At 39.9% G+C, this 22,276-nt stretch overlaps 1 protein-coding gene across 4 annotated transcripts in view; it reads left to right on the top strand.

Moving 5' to 3' along the window:
* Positions 1-943: 943 nt before the first annotated feature.
* GRM5 (glutamate metabotropic receptor 5) overlaps positions 944-22,276 on the top strand; it is a 548,940-nt gene continuing 527,607 nt past the window's right edge. For 2 of the 4 annotated variants that reach the window (XM_067750658.1, XM_067750655.1), the window contains exons 1-3: positions 3,144-3,325; positions 4,682-4,797; positions 17,731-18,594. In XM_067750658.1, the coding sequence (XP_067606759.1) occupies positions 17,934-18,594 (661 nt within the window). In that variant the 5' untranslated portion in view covers positions 3,144-3,325; positions 4,682-4,797; positions 17,731-17,933. Of the gene's footprint in view, positions 1,155-3,143; positions 3,326-4,681; positions 4,798-17,730; positions 18,595-22,276 lie in introns of those variants that run through there. The other 2 variants (XM_067750657.1, XM_067750656.1) reach the window with 2 other exon arrangements.

Raw genomic sequence — 22,276 nt, 5'->3', positions numbered from 1 at the left:
TCAGAGTACACATGAAAACGGGGAGAAGAAAGATGCCATTGTAAAGATCAACGAGGTGTGTTAGATGCATGTCTTTTTCTTGTTGAATCCTGAAGCTATCAAAGAACAACTTGCCTTGCTTTCAAGGGTCTTGCGGGAAACCTACATTAGCAATGAATACATTATAACCAACCTCCTAACTTCAATGTCCTCCTCTTTTAACCTTTCACCCAACTGCTGCAAGCACGTGGCTAGGGAAATATAATGAGAAAGAATAATAATTATATTGTGCAATGTCTTTTTCTTTAAATTAAGTCATGCGATTAATTTATACCAATCTCTTTTCAGAGGCAGAAAGGAAGTCTGATTTTGGAATTTAAAGATAACCTCAGCATTTTTTACAATCTTGGTCAATTACGGGGGTAGTGGGGGAAGAGATGCAAAGTCATTTAAGGAAGGAAAAAGATATTTAATTGCTACGGAGGAAGAAATTTTAATAGACGTAGAAAGACTCGTTTGTAAGAAATGGAGACAAATGCAAAATGGCTTAATTAATAAGTAATGCCATTAAAGAGACCGTTCTTCCTAACCACTCACACCTCTGAATAATCTTGGGGTTCCCTGATTTCCTGGTTCTCTCTACCCTCCAGCAGTGACGCCCCTTCTCCCAATCACTGTCAGGGGTTTAAGTGCCACCGTCAGAGAGAAGCTTATTATCTACCTGCTCCCCCAGCTTCTCTATGAGTGACACGCTACCCACGCCTCTCCGCACAGCTCTTCTCCTTCCGCGGCTCCCGGAGGGAAGCCGAGGAGCTGCAGAGGGAGCCCGAGGTTACCCTCGCTCGAACCCCACGACTACGAGCCTTCAAGACCCTCGTCACCCAGTGTGTGCGCGCTTGCTCGCTCTCCCGCCCCCGCCGCGCGCTGCAGGAGTAGGAGCCGGCCCGGCGCAGCGCTTCCAGCTGCGTCTACCTAAGCGCAGCACGCGCTCCCCGCGCTGGCGCGAGAGCGCGAGCGCCAACGCCGCGGGCCGCGGACGGAGCCGCTCCGCCTGCTACCGCCGCTGCCTCCATCGTCGCCACTAGCGCCCCAGCTGCAGCCCAGGCCGCTCCGCGAGCGCGGGGAGCCCGAGAGGAGCGGCTGGCTCGGGGCGCCAGGCTCCGGGCGCGCACCTGGTAAGCACCGCGCGTTTTTCTTTCTTTCGGCTCTTGGGTCGCCGCGGCAGTAGGAGCCCTCCGGAGCCCCTCCCCCAGCGCAGGGATGGAAAGCAGTCAGGCAAGGGGCGGGAGCTTGGGCGAAGGGACCCCGGGGGTGGGGGGCAGGTGGTGGGCAGGTGGAGAAGTGGTGGAGCCACGGACGCTACGAGGTCCTGCAAGTTTAGGAAAGTCACCCCACAAGGACGTGTGCTGTGTGAATCAGACATGAATCTCTAGTCGGGAGCCCAGGCTACCGCGGCGTCGCTCCAATGAGAGGTTTATGAATATCATTTTGCTTGTATTTGCATAAGTGAGGAATTTAAGTGGGCTCGTTTCCATAGAAAATGAACTAAAAAAAAAAAATCAGAGGAGAAAAAATAGAGCTCTGAGCCAAAGGGAGCGTTTGGACACCTCTCTTCCTCTCTCTCTCTTTTCTTGCATACTGATACATGTGCACAAAGGGGTGCATTTACCAAAGGAGGAGGGCTTCTCTATTTATGAAGCCATTAGGTGTTGGTGGGAGGCTAATAAGAGCATTTGCTGGTGCTTCACCCTGAAAAGAGACAGCAAAAGAGGAACCTGGTTGGGTGTAAATGCCAGTGTTCCATTTCTAAAATGACACTTCCATGACTACACTACCGAGGAGAGGTTTTTGAGAACAGGGGCCATTTTAAGGGGCTACACCTGCAACTCTGCACCTTTAAGCTCAAGTTTATGTACTCCAATTGGGGCTAGGAAGATGGCCTTACCCTAGGTTCCTTTATGGGACTTTGGCAAAGGATGGGGTCAGAGAGGGGGATATGGAGGGAGAGGGAAGAGAAGAGAGCTAAATATGACTGAATGGGCTGTGTAAGGTGGTAGAAAGAGCAGGAGCCTGGAAGTCAGGTTTGGCATAATGTGTTCGTTTAGTATCACTCTGGGTAGTCTCTGGGCTGTCTCTAGGAAAGTGTGTGACCTTGAACAAGTCCCTTAACCTCTGTGTACTGTGTTTCTCCATCTGCAAAATGTAGAGGCTCTTCTGTGTTTTGGGTCACTAAGGTCCCATGCAGTAGCAGTGTCTATGATTTTATGGGTTTGAGGATCTGCCTACAAGGAAGGAAGAGTGCCCAGAAAATCTGGATAAAGGAAGCTTCAAGGTATTTTCCCTCAAAATATCAAAGGCATTTGCAAGCTCTTGGCTTTGCTGTTGGTGTAATGTGTGCTAAGAGGTCTGTAGAAATGGGTGAGAAGGACAGTCAGACACCTAGCTTGTAGCCTGGAGTCCTGGAGTCCTGAGTGCTGTCTGGGGAGGTTTGGATGCACAGAGTCTAAAGTCACATGCTTTTTTAAAGGTAGCAATTAAAGAAGGGGGTTTGGTGTCAAGCTGTGATGTTCTTTGAATGAGGGTTTGGTAAAGAATCTGGAATTAATTCTAGCACAAGGAAAATGAATGGCATCGTACTTTAAAGGTTGGGCACTCAGGATAGCAGGACAGCTAAGAGTGATATTTGAGAATACTGTAATCTGGACAGAAGGGTTAGGAGAGAGAAGGAAACATATTCTTCCTGAGACAAGGGTTCCTAGACTCCTAGGAGGCTACTGGCATCTGCCCAGTGTCCTTGACACCTCTGCCACTTGTCTGAAGGAGGCACAGGTACACATTCCCCCTCAATACAAGCTCATTCTTAGAATTTACGGATCTGAATCCCAGCCATTGAGATGAGAAAGTTCACATGGGAAAACTCAAGTCCGAGGGGATGTCCCCCAACCCTCCCACCATGTGAGCATCTGGCTGTGAAGCTGGCTTACCCATCCAGATTCGACCCGAAGTCTGTGTTCCTAAAGGAGCTCACTGTGCCACTTGGTGGCACCAAAAAGTTGCGCTGAGAACTCTGTTCTCTATAAATACAAACTACCACCCCTCCCTCCTCCGCGCTCTCCCCTTCCCCCCCTTCTCCCCTTTCTCAGTAGCAGGGAGAATTGCTGCACACGCCGCCCTCAGCTCTGCTGTTCTGCGCGCACGGAGCGCAGGCGATGAGCTTAAGATCATCTCGCGCGGGGGGGAGCCCGGGACTGGAGAGGCCGGCTCTGCCCCGCTGATCCGCGAGGCCCAACTTTATGGGGGGCTAGCTAGACCGCGCCTCACTGCCTGCTGCGCCGCCAACAGGGGGGTAAGCTTGCTAAGTGCCTGTTTACCCAAGTGTGCTCGGGCCCGGGAAGAATGTATGAGCTATACGCTTGCTGGGAGCTTACAGTTTGGTTTGGGGGAGGGGGACGAGGGTGGAGCAGCGGGGGTGGCCAGAACCTCAAGGATGAAGTCCGCTCCATTCGCGGATAGCTTCAGTTAAACCTGCTGGGGAGAAAGGGCGAGAGCAATGGGGTAAATGAGGGAATGGCCGCAAGGGTTGAGAAGGGGATTCTGCATGCCTTCGGATGCGAGTTCCCGCTCCCTGAGGGCCAGGTGCGTGCTTTTAGAATTCAGACTGGGCTCCTCCATACCACCCGAGGGCTCAGAATTCAGAGAAGCGAAGGTGCAGAGGAAGAGGAAGGAGAATCGCTTTCCAGTAGATCGGTTAGCTGCGGTGACCAGGCGCCTGCTGCGGGAAGAGGGGGACAGCGGGTGGTGCTGAAAGCACAGCGCTTTCACTCGGGCTAGCGTGCTTCTCTCTGAGCCCCAGTCTGCGCCCTCCCGCTCTTTCGTCTCCCGTGGATGTAGCTTTCCCTTCGGACACAAAGCCTGCTAGTTACCCCGGAGTGGCAGCATGAGCGGCATGCCAAGGAGAGAGCCCTGGCTACAGCGACTTGGGGAAAGAAGCCGGGGCAGGCCCACTAGCTAGCCGGGTGACCAGAGTCTACCCTGCACTTGGACTTCGAAGAGGGAAGTGAGGAATCAGCCTGGGGGGCTCTGGAACTGGTGCTGGATTTCCAACTGCCCGCATTTCCCTCCGGAGCGGGCGCTGTGGGGAAGGGAAATTGAGGAGAGGTTAACAAGTGCCTGTGCTTATTCAGGCACTATCTTGATGCGCCTCAGCTGCATCGAAAGCTTGAGTGGCCAAGCAGGTAGATTCTCCCACACTTTACTTTCCGCTAAGAAACTGACACAGGTCAGTGGGAAGGCAGTGGCTTCCTTCCACTTTCTTCATTCTCTACATATTGTTTCATTGTTCTACGTCCCTTGAGACTGATCTAGGGCTCATCTGTATCCTTCATGCTAACTGTTGGCCTTTTGAGGCAGCCAGGGAAGCACTGCTTTGTGCTATGTGCAGCCCCCCACCCTAGCTGCCGTGGGGCGAAGCTTAGGTTTTCTGTAGAATCCTCTTAGTTATACAACATTCTAGACATCCTTTTGAGTTTTGGAGTGTTCAGGTGTGCTACATCTTGTTAGGTGTGCTTTGTGATCCTTATTCCTCTCATGGAGCACAGGACATTTCCTCCTTTAATTTCTCTCTTATATCCATGCAGTTACACATTTAAGAATCAGTTGTGACTATTTTTGTCCTTTATGGATGTCAATTTCTGTTTCAAAGGATCTTTGGTTGGGACTTGAAAATACTGCTTTGTGAACTCATCAGGTTAATGCACAACCCAGCCTCCAGCCTTCTCCACTGGAAACCTTTTCAGCACTCCGGACAGATCCTACAAGGTTTGGGTTTTTTTGTTTGTTTTTGAAGAATGTGAATAGAATATAGTACTTTCTACATAATTGCTTTGCTGCTTCTTTAAGAGAAAAGCTTTCCCTGGTCATTTAGAATCTGCTTGACAAAATATATAATTTAGGTATTTTCACTGCACCCCCTAGATCTTTGCTATCCCATGGTAATATTTTTGCTGTAGGCTACATTCAAAAACAAGACAAACTCTTGTTTGTTTGTTTTTTTGTCCTTGAACTTTTTATTCAACATTGTACTGGAAGTCTATGATGGACAGATTCTAAGGTAGTTTCCACGGTCACCACCTCCTGATATCCTTGCCCTTGCATTATCCCCTTTCCCTTCAGTGTGCACAGGACCTGTGATTTGCTTTTATGTTTATTATTTTTTTGCATTTTATTTTATTTTTTAATACAGCAGCTTCTTATTAGTTACCTATTTTATACACATTAGTGTATATATGTCAATCCCAATCTCCCAAATCATCCAAGAAACCAAACTCTTTAATGTTCATTTATTAAAGGGCGTATTGAGATTATTTGGAGGAGAGGAGTGGTATTTGAATATTCAAGTACTTGCCCAGTTCTTCACTTTACTTTCATAAGTAGACATAAGCCTCTGCCATCACATCATGGTACACATTATGGACATGATGACAAATGCCAAAGTGAAAGCTGAAAAATTCACTCGTAGGTAGTATGCCCAACCAGTACAAAGTATACAGACTTTGAGAATATTTAAGCAGCTACATAATATCTTCAGGTTATACTCTGCTTGTTGACATTGTTTTGTTCCCTATTCAATAATTTATCTCATTAAACATGTTTACTTTCATGACTAAAAGATTTTACTAATTCTAAGGTTTTTTTACATTTCTTCAAAACATGTTGAAGATTTTATGGGAGTCGTATTACATTGTCTCTTATGGAATTGTCAGAGCATTTTATATAGAAAAACTAAATTAAGTGCCAATGAAACCTAGGTGAAATTACAGGTAGAAAAAATATAAGATAAAGTTAATCGTGAAAAATATTGCACTTATTTGTATACCAATTTCTCCCAGGATTTCTGTCCTCATGAGATGAAGAGACACATCCAACTATTCCTCCTTATACTTTTTGCTGTTATTTTGGTAGATGGAGTTTAAACTAACTTCATAAAATAGTGAAGACTACCTCCTTTTGATATATGTTGGTATATGCTAAAGCTGATCAGTTTGGCATTTGGATAAACTGAAGGTGTATTACTACAAAGCAGGACCATTCTACAATTGAGAAATATGTGTTATTTTTAATATTCACAGAAATGTTAATCCTAGACCCGAGGCATCATTTAGTCATCACTTTCATTGCGTGGAGTTTGGAGAATATAAGAATATAGGAGCCTCAAAAGAAATATTTTTTAGTTTATGATGTGCTTGTATAACCCAGGAAAATTTAAATTTTGAGTTTGCATTTCAACTATCTGTAACTGAGAAAATATTTTCTTGATATTCCTTTCTCTCAGTTGGTTGAAACGTAGTTCTAAAAAACATTATGCCATAAGCTCGCTCCCATTTTCTTTAAATTCTCAAACAAGAGAAAAAATATCGAGATTTTATCAGTTCTAATCTCATTTGAATTGTATGTACCTTTAGCCGTGTATGTACCTTTGCTTGGGAAACAAGGAAAGGTCTCGGTGCAAGGCTCATCTCTGCTCTAATAACTATCATTTATTGAGCACATCAGGCACCGTGCCAAGCATTATATATCTTATTTAATACTCATAACAATCATACAGGGCAGTGATTTTTCTGTTGTTAAAATTGAGGGTTGTTTCTTTCCACTGTCATGTAACAGGGAAATGGAAAAATAAAATTATATGTATATATAATTTTATACACACACACACATATGTCTGATTTGTTTGGAACTCAGACTTATCCTTTTTCCATTATATTAGATAACTTTTCCATTTTATTAGATAAACACCATGGAATTGTTTCATTGTGGTTTCCAGTGACTTGTGATGTGGTTGGGAGTACAGACCCTTGCACAAGATTGCCTGAGTTTGAATCCCAGCTTTGTGGCTCATTAGCTATGTAACCTTGGGCAAGTTACTTAACATTGCTCTGCCTCTCTTCCTCATTTTTAAAATGGAGAACAGGTTGTAACACTATTAGCCTCATTGAGTGATTATGGTGAATTAGTTACACAAATATAAGTCAAGTGCCAGACCCAGAGTGAAAAGTACAGAACCGGTCGTTATGACTATTAATCCCATCTAGGCCTTTGAATATCAGATGTTTCCTAGGTTTCCTATGTTATTGAGTTTAATCTTCTCAACAACCATATGGTTGATACATAATTGCTGTTTCAAATAGCTTCTTTTCTCTTAGTCAAACTATTCAGGAAATTTAAAGGAAAAAGTTAGATGCAAGAAAATGTATTTTATGTTGATGTGATTCTGTTGGTCTTATAAAGGCCTAAGAATAATTCCCTAATGATTATTTTTTACAACTCTAGGTATAGGCCACTGACTTTAAACTTCTGAGCATGAATGTTCTGAGGAAAATTAGAAGTTCATAGTCATAATGGCACTAATGGGCCCTGTAATAATAATGTAGCCTGTTGCATCATAATATTTTGCAGAAGAATAATTTTAAAATATTAAAAATCAATTTGTTTTCATACAAAGTATTACACAATACAGGTAATGTAGTAGAATCCTTTAAAGACCCAGAAGAAAGGTAAATAATATTATATTACTTTTTTAAAAATAAGATTTTGAAAAACCAACGTGAAAATTACTATATAAAGTTATTATTCTTTATCTTTAAAAAATTATAATGAACTTTGTATTTCACATAGCCTTTGAAACGGTGACAGGTACCATAGGATACTCTTCTCACATTTAGTTTTTGTAATTTGTGAATGTTCAGAACTATGCTTAGTTAATGTAAGGCAATGTCTTCTTTGACTCTGACAGTTTAATCTGTATTTCTCAAGTTGAAATTCCAAGCTCCAAAACAAGATGATGGAGCCGGAAACAAGTGGCAATGTAAAGAAGGAGTAAGGCAAATCTACTTGCCTACTACTCTCCAAACTACTCTCCTTAGAATTATTAGGACATTTCAGAAAAATGCTTTGTGGGACGGGCACATCCAGATGACTCTTAGTCATCTTCTTTTTTGATGATTACATAGACCTTGACAAGGATGAGTTTTCAGTAAATCAGCAGTTTTCAATTGGGAATGACTTTGACCTGCAAGGAACATTTGACAGTGTCTGGGGACATTTTTATTCATCACAACTAGAGGAGGTGTGTGCTGTTGGCATCTGCAGATCAGGGATACTGCTAAACATCCTGCAATGCACAAGATGGCAGCCCCCCCAAACCAAAAATTTGTTTAGTCCAAACTATCAACAGGTCTAAGCTTGAGAAGCCCTGATCTAAATGATTCCATGAGACAGAGTTACCTATATTTATTTGGTTGGTTTGTACAGCTTCGGAATGAAGCTGATCGACATTACATAAGAATTTAGTGGAAAGCAGTCTCCAGAATGTTTTGCAGCCAGTGCATAAGGTTTAACTAACCCACCCATTTGGTCGGATGGGAAACAGTATCATCTGATTATGTTGAGTGTGAGCTTTGGAGCCGGAGAGAAATTGGATTCATGTCCTGACTCTGCCATTTATTATATGTATGAGACTTCTGGCAAGATTCTTCACCTCTAAACCTCAATTTCGAGAGATATTTAATGTAGGTAGTAATCATACCTACCCCTCAGGGTTGTTGTGAAACTTACATTAAATTATGCTTATATATTATTTAGCACAAAGTAGGCACTCAATAAATATCAGCTATTAATAAGTAACTAGAGATTGAGTTAAAAATGCAAAACCACATTTTCAAGCACCTGATGATAGGCAATATAATATGCACCATAATGCCTTACAGTCTTGGGAGGTATGCCATAAATAAAAAGAAAGCAGCTGAAGGCTGCAAAATGGGAAGAAATTTAGAATCCCTGCATGATAATTAAATTGAGACTAGTTAACGGTGGATTACATCATTTTTATTGCTTTGCTGTAGAAGGCTGTTTTAGGTCTTCATGGACTACTAAACCAATCGTGTAATGATTTACAATGATTTAGTGAGCTTTATTCTACTGCCAGCACCTTTTAATTAACGCACAAAATTACAGATTTCACTTTTGTACAATGTTATTTTATGGCCCCTTTTTGCTTTAAGGAGGTTTCAGTTAAAATATGGCATATTTTTTGTCCTGGGCTAAATGGAGGGGGTGCTGGACTTTCTTGTTTACAGGGTCACAGATGTGTGCTTGAGATAGATACAACAGTGGAGCTCGGACTATAACGCTCTCGGTATCATTATACCTCAGAGTGTCTCTTATCTTTCGGATGCACTGGTTTTCAGGGAAATGTATCAAAGCCATCCATGGTATATGCAACATTGACACCCCTATATGTGATGAGGCTGTTGCTCAGGCAGAAGGAATCATTTTAGTGTTGATGTCCTGAGCTGTATGATTTGCTTGTGTGGGGATTAAGTTATATAAGAGAAATTTGTGCCAGAAAGATGGTCAGTGTTTGAGAAGATTGTTGAAAATAAAAGACAATGCAAGCTGTGAATCTGATTACTATGTAAGTTGTCATTTATGGTAAATTCTACCCACCAATACTTCTTCTTATTATTCATTTAGGATCCAGTATGGGACTGTATGATTACCTGAGGCCCAGAACTTTCATGCATATTAAATATATATTATTTTTTTATAATGGGGTAGTGATTAATTTTATTATGCTATGAACCCAAAGTATATGATATAGAACATTGAATAAAGTAGCCTAGTGCTTCTGAAAATAGGACCCTAAATCAAAATACCATATAAGTTATACTATTTATATAAACTCCTATCATTTACTACTTTTGATTGAATTAAAGTACTCCATATTTTTAGATCATAGATCTATAACATTTTGAAAGCTTTTAAAAATTATTGTATTAATTTCTTCCCATTATCTATGCAAGAATATACATGTATAGAATATATATATTCACCTATATATGATGAATTAAAAAACATAGCTACCAACCTCTAACACCTACCACATCAGAGTTATAACCTAAAGCAAATAATTATCTTGGAGACTCTATTTTCTGATATATGAAATGGGGATAATCAGACTTTCTTAGTGGTAATTTTGTTTTAGTTTGAAATAGGAGTAAATGGGAAAAGGCTCCGTACACTGAAAATAAAATAATATGGTTTTACTATTCCCCCTCCTTTTTTTTTTTCTACCAGACTTTTGTTAAATGAATGAATGAACCTCCTGGTGAGATATCTAAGGAGAAATGGCCTCACTCATGAACTTGTATACAAGCAACAGAAAGCAGGTTCTTATGGAAAGAACACTGTGTGGTACCCAGAATTGACAAGCTTAAGGAGAAGGGACTGAGAGTGAAGTTAATGCCACCTTTTACAATCTAAATTAATAGATTGTAAAATGTGGGAAGATTCATGCCAGCAATATCATGCATTTGTCCTATAGAAATAGTTTTAAAACTAATTAAAGTGCAACGTTGTTGATGATAGTAGTAAAATCTACAAACAATCTAAATATCCAAAAATAGGGAGTAATTAAATAAATTTTTGTGCACTCATATAATTGAATACTATGCAACTGTTAAAAAGAAATAGAAGCTCTAAGTGTGAATCTTGGCTCTGCTACTCACTTGCTTTAGAATCTTAGCCAAACTGTTCTCTCTCTGAGTCCCAGATACTTCAAGTATAAAATATACATAACATGATCTATCTTAGTTTTTTTAAATGATAGTTAAATGACGTTTCGTGTGAAACGCTAAGCACAGTGCCTAGAACATAGTAAGCTCTCTGTGAATTTTAATTATTCTTATTGTTATCCCCATCATCAAAATGAACTAATCTCAAAAGGTATTTATAATACATTATGTAGAGAATAAAAGTATATTGCAATATAGATTTCATACTAATATTCCATTTAAATAAAAAATCTATGTATTAAAGGTTATATGCTTAGAAAATTGTAGAAGAACAGACACCAAGTTGCAGGGTGTGATTAAATCTGGGTTTTGAGACGATATTTTCTCGGTTCTGGTCCTAGGCCTGCTAAAAATCATTTATTCTCCGTGGGTCTCAGTTAAACTGAATCATCTATAGGACTCTTTCTAGTTCTATGATGCTATTTTCCTTAATATATCAAAAAGCCATGGGGAACACCAAAGGTTTCTCCCTCCTACTTTGTTAGTCCGTACTTCTCTTTTTGATGTCCCCTCTTGCCTGGACCCATTTGAGTTTCAATATCCATTCTCCAGTTTTCCACAGTGAGGCAGGGGGCACTATCTTTACACCTCAATCAAGTAACTGACCAGAAAGCGAAGTGCAGGCAACTCCCTTTACTTGTTTGTTCATTCAGCAGGATTTATTGAATATCTGTTAATACTAGGTGTTGCGTATGGCACAGATTTAATATTTAAAGAGTTTGAAGTCTATTGGAAGACAAAACATGTATAAATAGCTATAATATTAGCTTAATAAATAACATTAAAAAGTATGGACAAAAATGCCACTTGCATTTAGAATACAGCACATACTGCAAGGTGAGGGACCTGGGAAGCTTTATAAAGGGCCTATTGAAAAATATTACTTCATTCAATCCCCATTAAAACTCTTTGAGGTAGGTACTATTCTCATTCCAGTTAGGCTCAGAGAAGCTAGGTGATCAAGGGCACACAGCCAACAGATGGCAGTGCCAGGATTCAAACCCGAGTCTACTTGACTCCAAGCCCATGCTCTTAAAAACTCTGCCTTAAGGCCATGAAACAAGAGCATATCAGGGCTAAGAAGCAGCGTGAACAGAACCACTGGGGCAAAGGGGTTCAAGATATATTCAGAATACCTAAAGGAGACCCAAATTTAACTTGACTAGCAGACTTCCAAGGAGGGGCAGATTGAGAGGAGATGACCATAAGAGAGACTGGGGCAGAAATTTAGAAAGTAGATCCCGCAATCCCACATTTAAAAAAACATCACAAGTAACAAATAGCTTTGCTAGTAGAAATTCGGAAACTTAGAAAGCACAGATAAAAGCAAAGAAGAAATTAAAAATTATGCATATTCCCATCACCCAGAGGACATCTCATTAAAGTCACTGTGTATGTTTCCCGACCGTGCATACACACACACTCATAATATTTCTTGTGAAAACACAGCCATATCTGTTTTTATTTTTGCTTTAATAGAACTTGAATACTTCACATTTCATCCCCCTCCCCACCACACATACACTTTACAAGATAAGGTTTCTGTTCAAAAATTTTTTCAGTCTCCTTTGCTGGTTTTTCCTTGTCTCTGGGTCTTTGGGAGTTTAAACATTGAAATTCCCCGGGCCTCAGTCTCAGAACTAGTTTTTCTCTTTCCAATTCGTAGGTGATTTCATCCAGTTTTATGTTTTACAAAAAAGAACATCTACATACTGATGCCTCCTCCATTTATATCTCCTTGCAGACCTCTCTCCAGAATTTCAACCTCTTATATCAGATGCTTATTAAATATCTCTTCTTGAATTTCTAACAAGAATTAAAAATTGGTGTATCAAAACTGAATTGCGGTTATCTCCACCCAGATCTGCTCCTCCACAGTTTTCTCCGCCTCAGTCAACATGGTACCATCTTTTATTTGCTCAGACTGAAAACCTTAGTGTCCTCATTGATCCTTCTCTTTCCTTCACAGTCCAGGTCAGATCTGACAGCAAACCCTTTCACTCTATCTTCAGGATATATTCAGAATCCTACTAGTTCTCACTACCTATACCACCATCTTCCTGATCCAGGCCTCTGTCATCTCTCTCACCTGAATTATTGCAGTGGTTTCCTAATTGCTTTCTTGGTTCTGCCTCTGTGCCCTTATTCTTGTTGAAAAGTTGGTCATTGTGTGTCCCTCCCCTATTGAAAACTCTTCCAGAAAATCACTCTCACACAATGTTAAAGCCAAAGTCTTTCAAAGTCCAAAAAGGCTTTGATCATCATACTAGCTCTCAAACCTCCCTTCTTCCTCTCTCCCCACTTTTACTTCACTGCAGTCACCCTGGCCTCCTTGCTGTTTCTCAACACACTAAGCATAAACCTGCCTCAGGGACTTAGCATTTACTTTTTTTTTTAACCTGGAGTGTTCATTCCCTTGTTATTTGCATGACTCATTCTCTTACTTCTTTTAGTTATTTACCCAATTTTACTTTTACAGTTTAAACTTCTTTGGCTACATTATTAAAATTTTTTTCCATATCCCTGATACTTTCTATCTTCCTTCCCTGGCTTATTGTTTCTCTTTAACACTTATTACTGTATAGCATACAATATTTTATTTCCTTATCTTATTTATAGTCTGACAAACCACCTTGGATTACAGGCTCCATGAGGGCATGAATTTGTGTCTGCCTTGCCCATAATTGAATCCTCAGGGACTAGAAGAGTGCTTAGTACAGCACAGTTACTTAATAAAGACTTACTGAACAAATGAGCGATGCTGATAGAGCTAGGGTATACTCTGTTGGTCTATTTAGAATTTATGCTGTATCAATTTCTTGTATTTTGGGAGCACGTGGGATGACTTGTTGTTTAACCTTATAATAATCTGAGTTGTAGCACAATTCTGTCAAATTTCTAAGTCATAATTTCAGAATATACTTTCCAGGTATCTGAGCTTCATAGCTAGTATCAATAAAATGTAGTCACTGTGTGTATTCAAGGCAGATTATGAAATAATCATTGATTTATAATCTGGCAGGTCATAATCTAGTAGGGGATGCCAGGGCAATAAAAATATATTTGTGCCAGATAGTCGTACACATTTGTACCTTCTAGGTATGAATCATCTCTTTTCCTGAAATGTTCATCACTATTTTTTAAGCAAACTCCTGTTAGATTCTAGCTCCTGTGGAAGTTCAAACTGTGTTTGGGTGGCCCCTCTCAGTTTTCATGGACTTTGGAAATACCTCTCTTGGCAGAAGGGGTGGTAAGGTGACAAAAGATGATAATAAGAGTATGTTATGGAGTCACTAGGCATAGACATGAATTCTAGCTCCATCATTCCATGATTGGCTTGTTTTTAAGTTATTAAAACCCATTACATCATTAGGAAAATAGAATAAAATAATACCTACATCTCAGGGTTGTTATAAGGATTATTGACACACACATACCACACATACAGACATACCCACATACAGACGCAGATACACAATGCACATAGAATATAATATCTTCTGGGGGAACGAGAAGCATGAAAGCCTTGCATATGTCTGCAACTATAAAGTGCCCAGGACATTCTCTTTTGGCATCTCTGATATCACATGTTCTTGCTTTCTCTCCTTACTTTCTGAGCTGCCTCTGTTTCCTTAGCTGGCTTTCCCACAGCCTTACCTCTCTGTGGGGCTTACGTTTCAGCCCCACCTTTTCTTTATTTATACTTGCTCTCTAGGTAATTTTATTCATTTCAAAGGGTTTATATATTGGTGGCCCCCGGTTTACATCTTTAAGCCAAAAAACTCCTCTCGGTCCACGCTTACATATCTTCCTTCCTCTTTGACAGCTATACCTGGATGCTTCCAAACCATCTCAAATTTAACATGTTCAAAAGAAAATCATTGTTTTCCCTTGAGCCCATCTGTTTCTGTTCCAGTCAGTTCCATCCCTTTTAATGATACCAGAATATACTAGTTTGTTAGACTCAAAACCTAGGAGTAGACACTGATTCCTCTCTACCTTACCCACATCCAGTCCGTCAGCAAGTCCAGTTGATTCTACTTGCAAAAGATATCTGACTGTGTCCACTTCTCTCCATATCCACTGTCACCAATCATAGCCAAGCCACTATCATCTCTTACCTAGAGTATTGTAAGAGTCTCAGATTTCTCAAGTCCACTCTCCGGAACAATGAGGAGCTGGGAGAATCTTTTCTACGATTGGATTGTGCCAGTCGTTTGTTTACACTTCCTCAGTGGCTTTCTGTTGCACTTGAGTTCCAAATTCCTTAAGAGCCTACGAGATCCTACATGGTCTGGCCGTTCCGTATCTTTCCAACCTCATTTTGTGCCATAATTGCGCTCGTTATTTATGTTCTAGCCACACTTTTCACATGACTGACTTCATTCTTCATTTTATTGTCCTTTGCACTCATCAGGTTCCAGTTCAAGTCACCTTTTAGAGCGGGGATCCCCAACCCCTGGGCCTTGGACTGGTACCAGACCGTCCTGTTAGGAACCAGGCCTCACGGCAAGAGGTGAGCGGCGAGCAAGTGCAACTTCATTGCCGCTCCCCATTGCTCTCCGTTGTTTGCGTTACCGCCTGAATCATCATCCCCCCCATCCCCCCCCCCCCACTTCCGTGGAAAAATTGTCTTCCGGGAAACCGGTCTCTGGTACCAAAAAGGCTGGGGACCGCTGTTTTAGAGTACTGATTTGTAAGCCCCATGAGTATAGGGAGCATGTACACCCTGTTTTCTCTTGAATGTTTGATTCCCAGGAGAGAGTCATAGCATAGGCAGGCCATCAATATATGATTAATGAGTTAGTGAATAAACGCCTGGTGTATGATGGGCGCTCAATGAAAGATAATGATGGTGATTATCGATGCACATCACTGTACTTCTTTGTTATATTAGTCTTTGCCACTCTGTAGTTAATAGGTATTTGTTGAATGAGTTAAGTAATTAATTTAGCCTATCATAGGAAGTTACATATATATATATGTGTGTGTGTGTGTGTGTGTATCAATATATATTCTCAGTACATGGGGCTTGCTGGAAATAACTCTAACATAAAATGCATGAGATCGATATTTTAGGTTCATCAGTTTGATGGGCCACTTCTAGTCTCTCATGTCGCTTTGATGCTCTTACATAATAAAAATGAGTCCTGTTTTGTTACTGGATTTGCTTACTAACATTCTGGATTTAATGAGAAATTGTGATTCCTTTTACTTCAGATTTTTTTTTTGTCTGAAGTAGAATTCACATGACCATGATAATAAGCATTGGTCCCCAAGTCTTTGGTCTAAGTAAAGTGAAGGGAAAGCTTGAGAATATTCAGATAATTTCCCAACGAGAAAATTAATATGTCTTTGTTTCCTTCCCCCTTGTCTACAATGCCAACTTCCATACCAAAGCTGATTTTTCCCCTAAATATTGCTAAAAATCTAGTTACTCTGGAGCATGTAGCTATTTGATGAGGTGTGTGTGTGTGTGTGTGTGTGTGTGTGTGTGTGTGTGTGTGTGTGTGTTTTAGTGTTTGGCACTGTACAGAGGGAGCATTTCTCTGTTGCCATTGGAAACAGTGGAAGGAAATGGTGAAAATGAGGGTGAGAGTGATTAGAAATGTGATTCAGGTTATATTCATTATGTGTCCTGACTAGAATTTTTGCAGATCTGATGAGTCTTGAAAACTATTGGTGTTCTTGAGGAAACATCATAATTGCATAAACTCCTGAAGCAACATCACCTGTCTTTGAAAGGTGATGCTTAGGGAGTCACTTTAAAACAACTTGAGATCTTTGGCTGGCAGAGCTAATAACTTACAAAATAAGTCTCTTAAACAATCCTTTAAATAACCCAGATCACTAATTTGTCAGTTCTCTTTTACAAATCATGCTAGAATTTGCTGTAGGCAACCTGGGACAAAATTTTCTTCTTCCGCAGGAGTTTAAACTAAAATAGATGACTATATTCATAGCTATACTAAGTTTCTACTTGGAAGTATAGTTCCAAATATGCATCCCTCCAGCCCTTTGAATCTTCATGATGTGGAAATTTTTCCTGGATCAGGGTAAAGGACTGATTACTGTCAGTTTTATTACAAGACTCTGTAATTACTTTGAAGACTCTGGAGAACTGAGTGTGTTGCCAGAGAATTTTCTGTCCTCACCACCTAGCCACAGAAGGCCCTTGGAAATTTAATAACAGAAAAAAATCATGTCTTGAATATATATAGCCGTTTTCAATATACAAAACATTTGCACAGTTGGTATCTTATATTGATTCCCATAAGGGCAGCCTAGCACATATGATCCCCATTTTTCAGATGACAAAATTCTGGTGCTGAGAGGTTAAATAATTTAGTAGTAGTTCTTTGTAGCAGAACTGGAATTTGAACCTGAATATTCTTTTCTGCAAAAATTGGTACCAGTGCACTATGCCTTTGTATGCCTTTGGGGGCATTTTACTTTGTAATCTTCCAACCCTCTTCTATCCTATAGTTCATTTAACGTGAAAATACTGATCTGACCTCATTTGTCTTTGGTCTATATTGTATGGAAACTAAGCTCAATACTTGTTGGGAATGTTATTCAACTTGCTTTACATTGCATTTGAAGATGGGGTTTGTAGGCTTTTTTTTAAAGTAACTTTATTTTTTCATCGCGTAATCAGTACATGCTTAATGCTGAAAATTTGGAAGGACACAAAGAGCATTTCTAAAACAAACACACAAAAATACCGTCGTTATTATTGGGATCACCAATGTCTAATATTTGGGTTTTTTTGAAGATTTCTGTTCATGGCATACTTCTTTTAGGTGCGTTCCCTCACCTTCGTGTCAGAGTATAGTTGGGCCTCCCACACATGAGATTTGGTTTTGTGTACTCCAGATGAGCAAATGAAAACAATATTAACCTAAGCCAGGTAGGATCAAGAAGCTGTATCAGCTGCTTTTATCCAATCACAGAATCACAAAGGAGACAGGCGAAGAAGAGTCAGAAAGATTTTTGGATTCTTTTTCTCAAGTTACCTACATCAGAAAGACCTCTCTTTCTCTGTTAGCATAGACTGTTCGAGCTTCCCAATCCGGTTGCACTTACGTTGCTCAATCCCCATTCTATTTTTTTTCCCCAGGTTTTGAAGATCGTGATCACATATGGATGCATCTAACTAAATGGTCCCTGGGGACATGGTGGTCCTTTAGAGAGCACATCTAAATCACTGACTGATTTTTTGGTTTGCGGCTCACCATAGGACATCACCGGATTCTCTCTCTCAGAACTCGCCTAAATTTTCCCCACCATGCTGTCTTTATTAGCTTGAACTCCTTTCCTAAAATGGTCCTTCTGTTGATCCTGTCAGTCCTGCTTTTGAAAGAAGATGTCCGTGGGAGCGCACAGTCCAGTGAGAGGAGGGTGGTGGCTCACATGCCTGGTGACATCATTATCGGGGCTCTCTTTTCTGTCCACCACCAGCCCACTGTGGACAAAGTTCATGAGCGGAAGTGTGGGGCAGTTCGTGAACAGTATGGCATTCAGAGGGTGGAGGCCATGCTGCACACCCTGGAAAGGATCAACTCAGACCCCACGCTCTTGCCCAACATCACCCTGGGCTGCGAGATCAGGGACTCCTGCTGGCATTCGGCCGTGGCCCTAGAGCAGAGCATTGAGTTTATAAGGGACTCCCTCATTTCTTCCGAAGAAGAAGAAGGCTTGGTGCGCTGTGTGGATGGCTCTTCCTCTTCCTTCCGCTCCAAGAAGCCCATAGTCGGGGTCATCGGGCCTGGCTCCAGTTCTGTGGCCATTCAGGTCCAGAACTTGCTCCAGCTTTTCAACATACCTCAAATTGCTTACTCGGCAACAAGCATGGATCTGAGCGACAAAACTCTGTTCAAGTACTTCATGAGGGTCGTGCCTTCAGATGCCCAGCAGGCACGGGCCATGGTGGACATAGTGAAGAGGTACAACTGGACCTATGTGTCAGCGGTGCACACAGAAGGTAAGTTTTCTTTACACCGAGTATGTCTTGTGCACCTGATAGCTTCCCAGTTAAACTTTCAAGTTTTGGAGGGCTAAAATTGTCCTAATTATTTGAGATCTTTTGAGTGGCTCAGTTATGTAAGAAGGGACGGGATGGCAGATGTCTAGAGCAAAATAGATATAAGCTAACATGAGTGATTATGCGACCATCAGTTGGCAAAATGGATACTTTTTTTTGGTTTACGTGTTACATTATTTGTACATCTTCTATAACAATGCTAGGGATTTTTAAGATTTCTAGATCTCCTTTGAACTCCTTACGTTTTAACACTGTAAGTTTGCTCTGAGTACCTGAGAGTTTCTGATAGTTAAAGGGAGGTACACATACATACACATAAGGCCTGCAGGCAGCCAGTTCTGGCCCAGGTATGTTGTAATAGAAAACTACCAAACGGTTTAGTCTTACAACTATTTTTCAGTAGAGTGTATCGTTAAATCTGAAATGGAGATGTGTATGAATTAGTTCTATCCTTGTATAGGACATTCTCAGGAAGTATAAGTTTTAATAATTCAGCATTAGTTTGCTTTGAAATTTATTGCTTCTTTATGTGGAAATCATAGTGAGGAAGGAAAATATGACTGAGGTTCTATACCAGATAATAATAGTATCAGCCCTGATTATTGTTGATGGTGCTTTTCAAATGCGTTTTATACATTATTTGTTAGTTCTCAACCAACGCTGTTTGGGATAGGTTTGATTTCACCTACAGAGGTTAAGATACCCACATTGTGAGGCTTACTCATTATGTAGCACTCTTTCTAGGACAGCATACTGCCTATGCTAAACACTACAGTATAACGAAGAAAGTACACAAGACTTTGTATAGCTCATTAGATCATTGTTAGGATTAGTTGAGATTTTTACTTTATTTTTTTAATTAATGAATTTTTTTCTGTTTTTAAAAATTTTTTATTTCTTAAAATAAAATCAAATCATAATATATTCAGATCATTTAATCTCTTGTGTAAGTATATTTCATCCAATATAGCCAATATGGACACATTGTTACATTATACAAAGTCATTTCTGTTGGATCAATAGACCGGAGAATAACATTGAAAGTTAATTATAGCTATCAACTACTGAGGCACTATGAAAAGGTTTTTTTCATATATATATTCTATAAAGATATTTATTGATAGTACTCAAACAAACAAACCTATGAGATAGATTACGTTTTGATCCCCACTTTACAAATGAGGGAACTGAAGCATAGAAAATGTAAGCCACATGCCTAATGTCAAGAATTAAGTGAAAGAGCTGAGATTTGAATGTTCGTGAGGTTCAAATCTCAGTTGAGATTTTAAAATTCTGTAATAACACTGTCACTGTGTTCCAAACAATCTAATCTTGTAAAAGTGGGATTGAGTTATTGGGAAATTAATGAAATGACCAGAGTAAGACTACTTCAGAGATTGGGAGCCTGTCACCAATTAGATATAGCAAACTTTTCATTATCAAGTGACATAACATGGATTTCACTGTATGGCCACTCTTAACAATATTCAGAGCTGCACAAACATAAAATGGCCTTCTATACTGGATTGATACTTCTATGCCTCTGGAAATTTTCATACATAAGTTTATGGTTTACGTACAAAGATGTTGATATATAGAGATTTTGATCAATGGATAGGTCATTGGACTAGGAGACCTTTGATTTTTTTTCCTAATGCTGAGAGTTTTCTTATAAAACCACTATTTCATTTGATTCTCACAACAAGCAGTGATCTAGATAGTCCAGATATTTTATTCCATTTTTAAAATACGAATGTTTTAAGAGTCTATATACTTCATCCAATAACTACCTGATAGCAACTTCAGAGGCAGAAGGAGGGCTCACAGCTACTAACTGCTAATTCAGTGCCCTATTCTAATTCAGCAGAATCCAATAGAATCACACCCAGAGGATATATATTTATGCAGCACATATTTATTAAGTCAAAATATACAAAAGGCTCTAATAGTCCTGTGAAGGACAGCCCTATGTTTTGTACATTACCACCCTCAATGGGCAAGCAGTCTGGCAAAGGAGATGGAGCACGCACTAATACTTCCATAACCATAATTCAAGATGACACGGAGTTACAAATGTTTCTCAAGTAAATTGAAGGAGAAAAAAATCACATCCTGCTCTATGGTGATGGAGGCCATGGTGGAAGTCTTAGAGAAGGAAATGAATTTGACAGTGGAATTTTAATAGGAAGAATACTGACAACTGGTGAAAATTAAGAAGGCATGGGTTTCCAGTAAAGGGCATGAGGAAATATGAGAAGGTGAGAAAGTAAAAAAACATGTTTGCAAGAGACCAAGGATGAAGCTATGTTTGGTTTACCTCAGATCAATCATAAATTTCATTAGGAACTTCCATCTAGCTTCAGAAGAGTAGGCCTTGATCAGTCTGTAGGAGATGCTAATCCAAGATTGTGTTCAAAGAGAAACTCATCATCATGACCTTTGACTCTTACTAATTTAATGTTTTTTCCAACCTAATTATATCCCTATACTGAGTGATACAATAAAATAAATTATAATGCATCCGTAAAGTATATTATTAGGTAGCTATTAAAATTTATGAGACACTCTGTAGGTAATGAGATCATAATGATCTCCAAGATCATTTTAAGTGAAAAAAGCAAAGCACAGTTCTATGTAAATGGTATGTTATTTGTATAAAATGGAGTTTGTAAAAATCATTTGATTGAATATTCATAGAATTGTTCTCAGAGAAGAGCAAAACTGATAACAGTTGCTCCTTCTGGGTAGGAATTCTAAGGAGTTAAGGAATAGGGTGGAATGGAAGAGACTTTCTTTTATATAATTTCTACATGCAAACATTTGAAGTTGTGTATTACAAGCATAGACTACCTATTGCAACATAATAATTAAGAGAAAATATTCTATTTGTGGGCAAGAAAAGTCAGTAAAAACTTATTGCCAAATTCAGGCAAATTTAATTATTTTTTCAAAAATAGGCCAATAGAAATTTTGTTGACAAATTTGGGCAAAATATTTGGAAGGTACCACCAGAATTTAGGAGAGAACAAACTTTGAATACAAACATTGAAGACTGGAAGAAATGCTTTTTGGTTTATTGTTTTATGTGGTTTAATCAAAGGGTATTTATATTGCTTGGATCCTCAGTGAGTAAGTGGCTAGTGAGGTTACATGGTATTTTGTCTTAAAATTTATCGGCATAGGAGCAGTGGAGTAGGAAGTTTTACAAGGTAAAATTTACCTCCAGGATCAGAAAAGTGCTTGAGTAACAAGGTACAGCTCTGCTGGGTACTGTGGAAGTCCCCAAGGTGATGCCTGGGTTTCTGTTGTCTGGCCCTTCAGGAAGCCCCTGCGGGACTTCCCATGAAATGACAATACCAGTTCTCACCTGAGCCTCTTTCTATGGCTGGATTGGGACAGTTCTCTTTAGCCCTAGATCATCCTACCTGAGTATCTCAAACTTACTCCCATGTCTGTATAATTACCTTTTTTCACTCAGTTGATATTCTTCTTTCTTGAAGAGTATGGAAATTTCCAAATGCTTTCACACAGGCATTGAGGTCTATAAAAAGACATTGTCTTATTTTCAAAAAAGCTTTTTGTTCCCCCACGTTGCCCATTTACATTATACCTAAACGTGCAG

Source organism: Pseudorca crassidens, chromosome 9, assembly GCF_039906515.1.
Source record: "Pseudorca crassidens isolate mPseCra1 chromosome 9, mPseCra1.hap1, whole genome shotgun sequence".
In the NCBI taxonomy this organism is placed as follows: Eukaryota; Metazoa; Chordata; class Mammalia; order Artiodactyla; family Delphinidae; genus Pseudorca; species Pseudorca crassidens.
The sequence above is the reverse complement of the archived record's forward strand: the minus strand, read 5'-3'. Positions and strand labels throughout refer to the sequence as shown.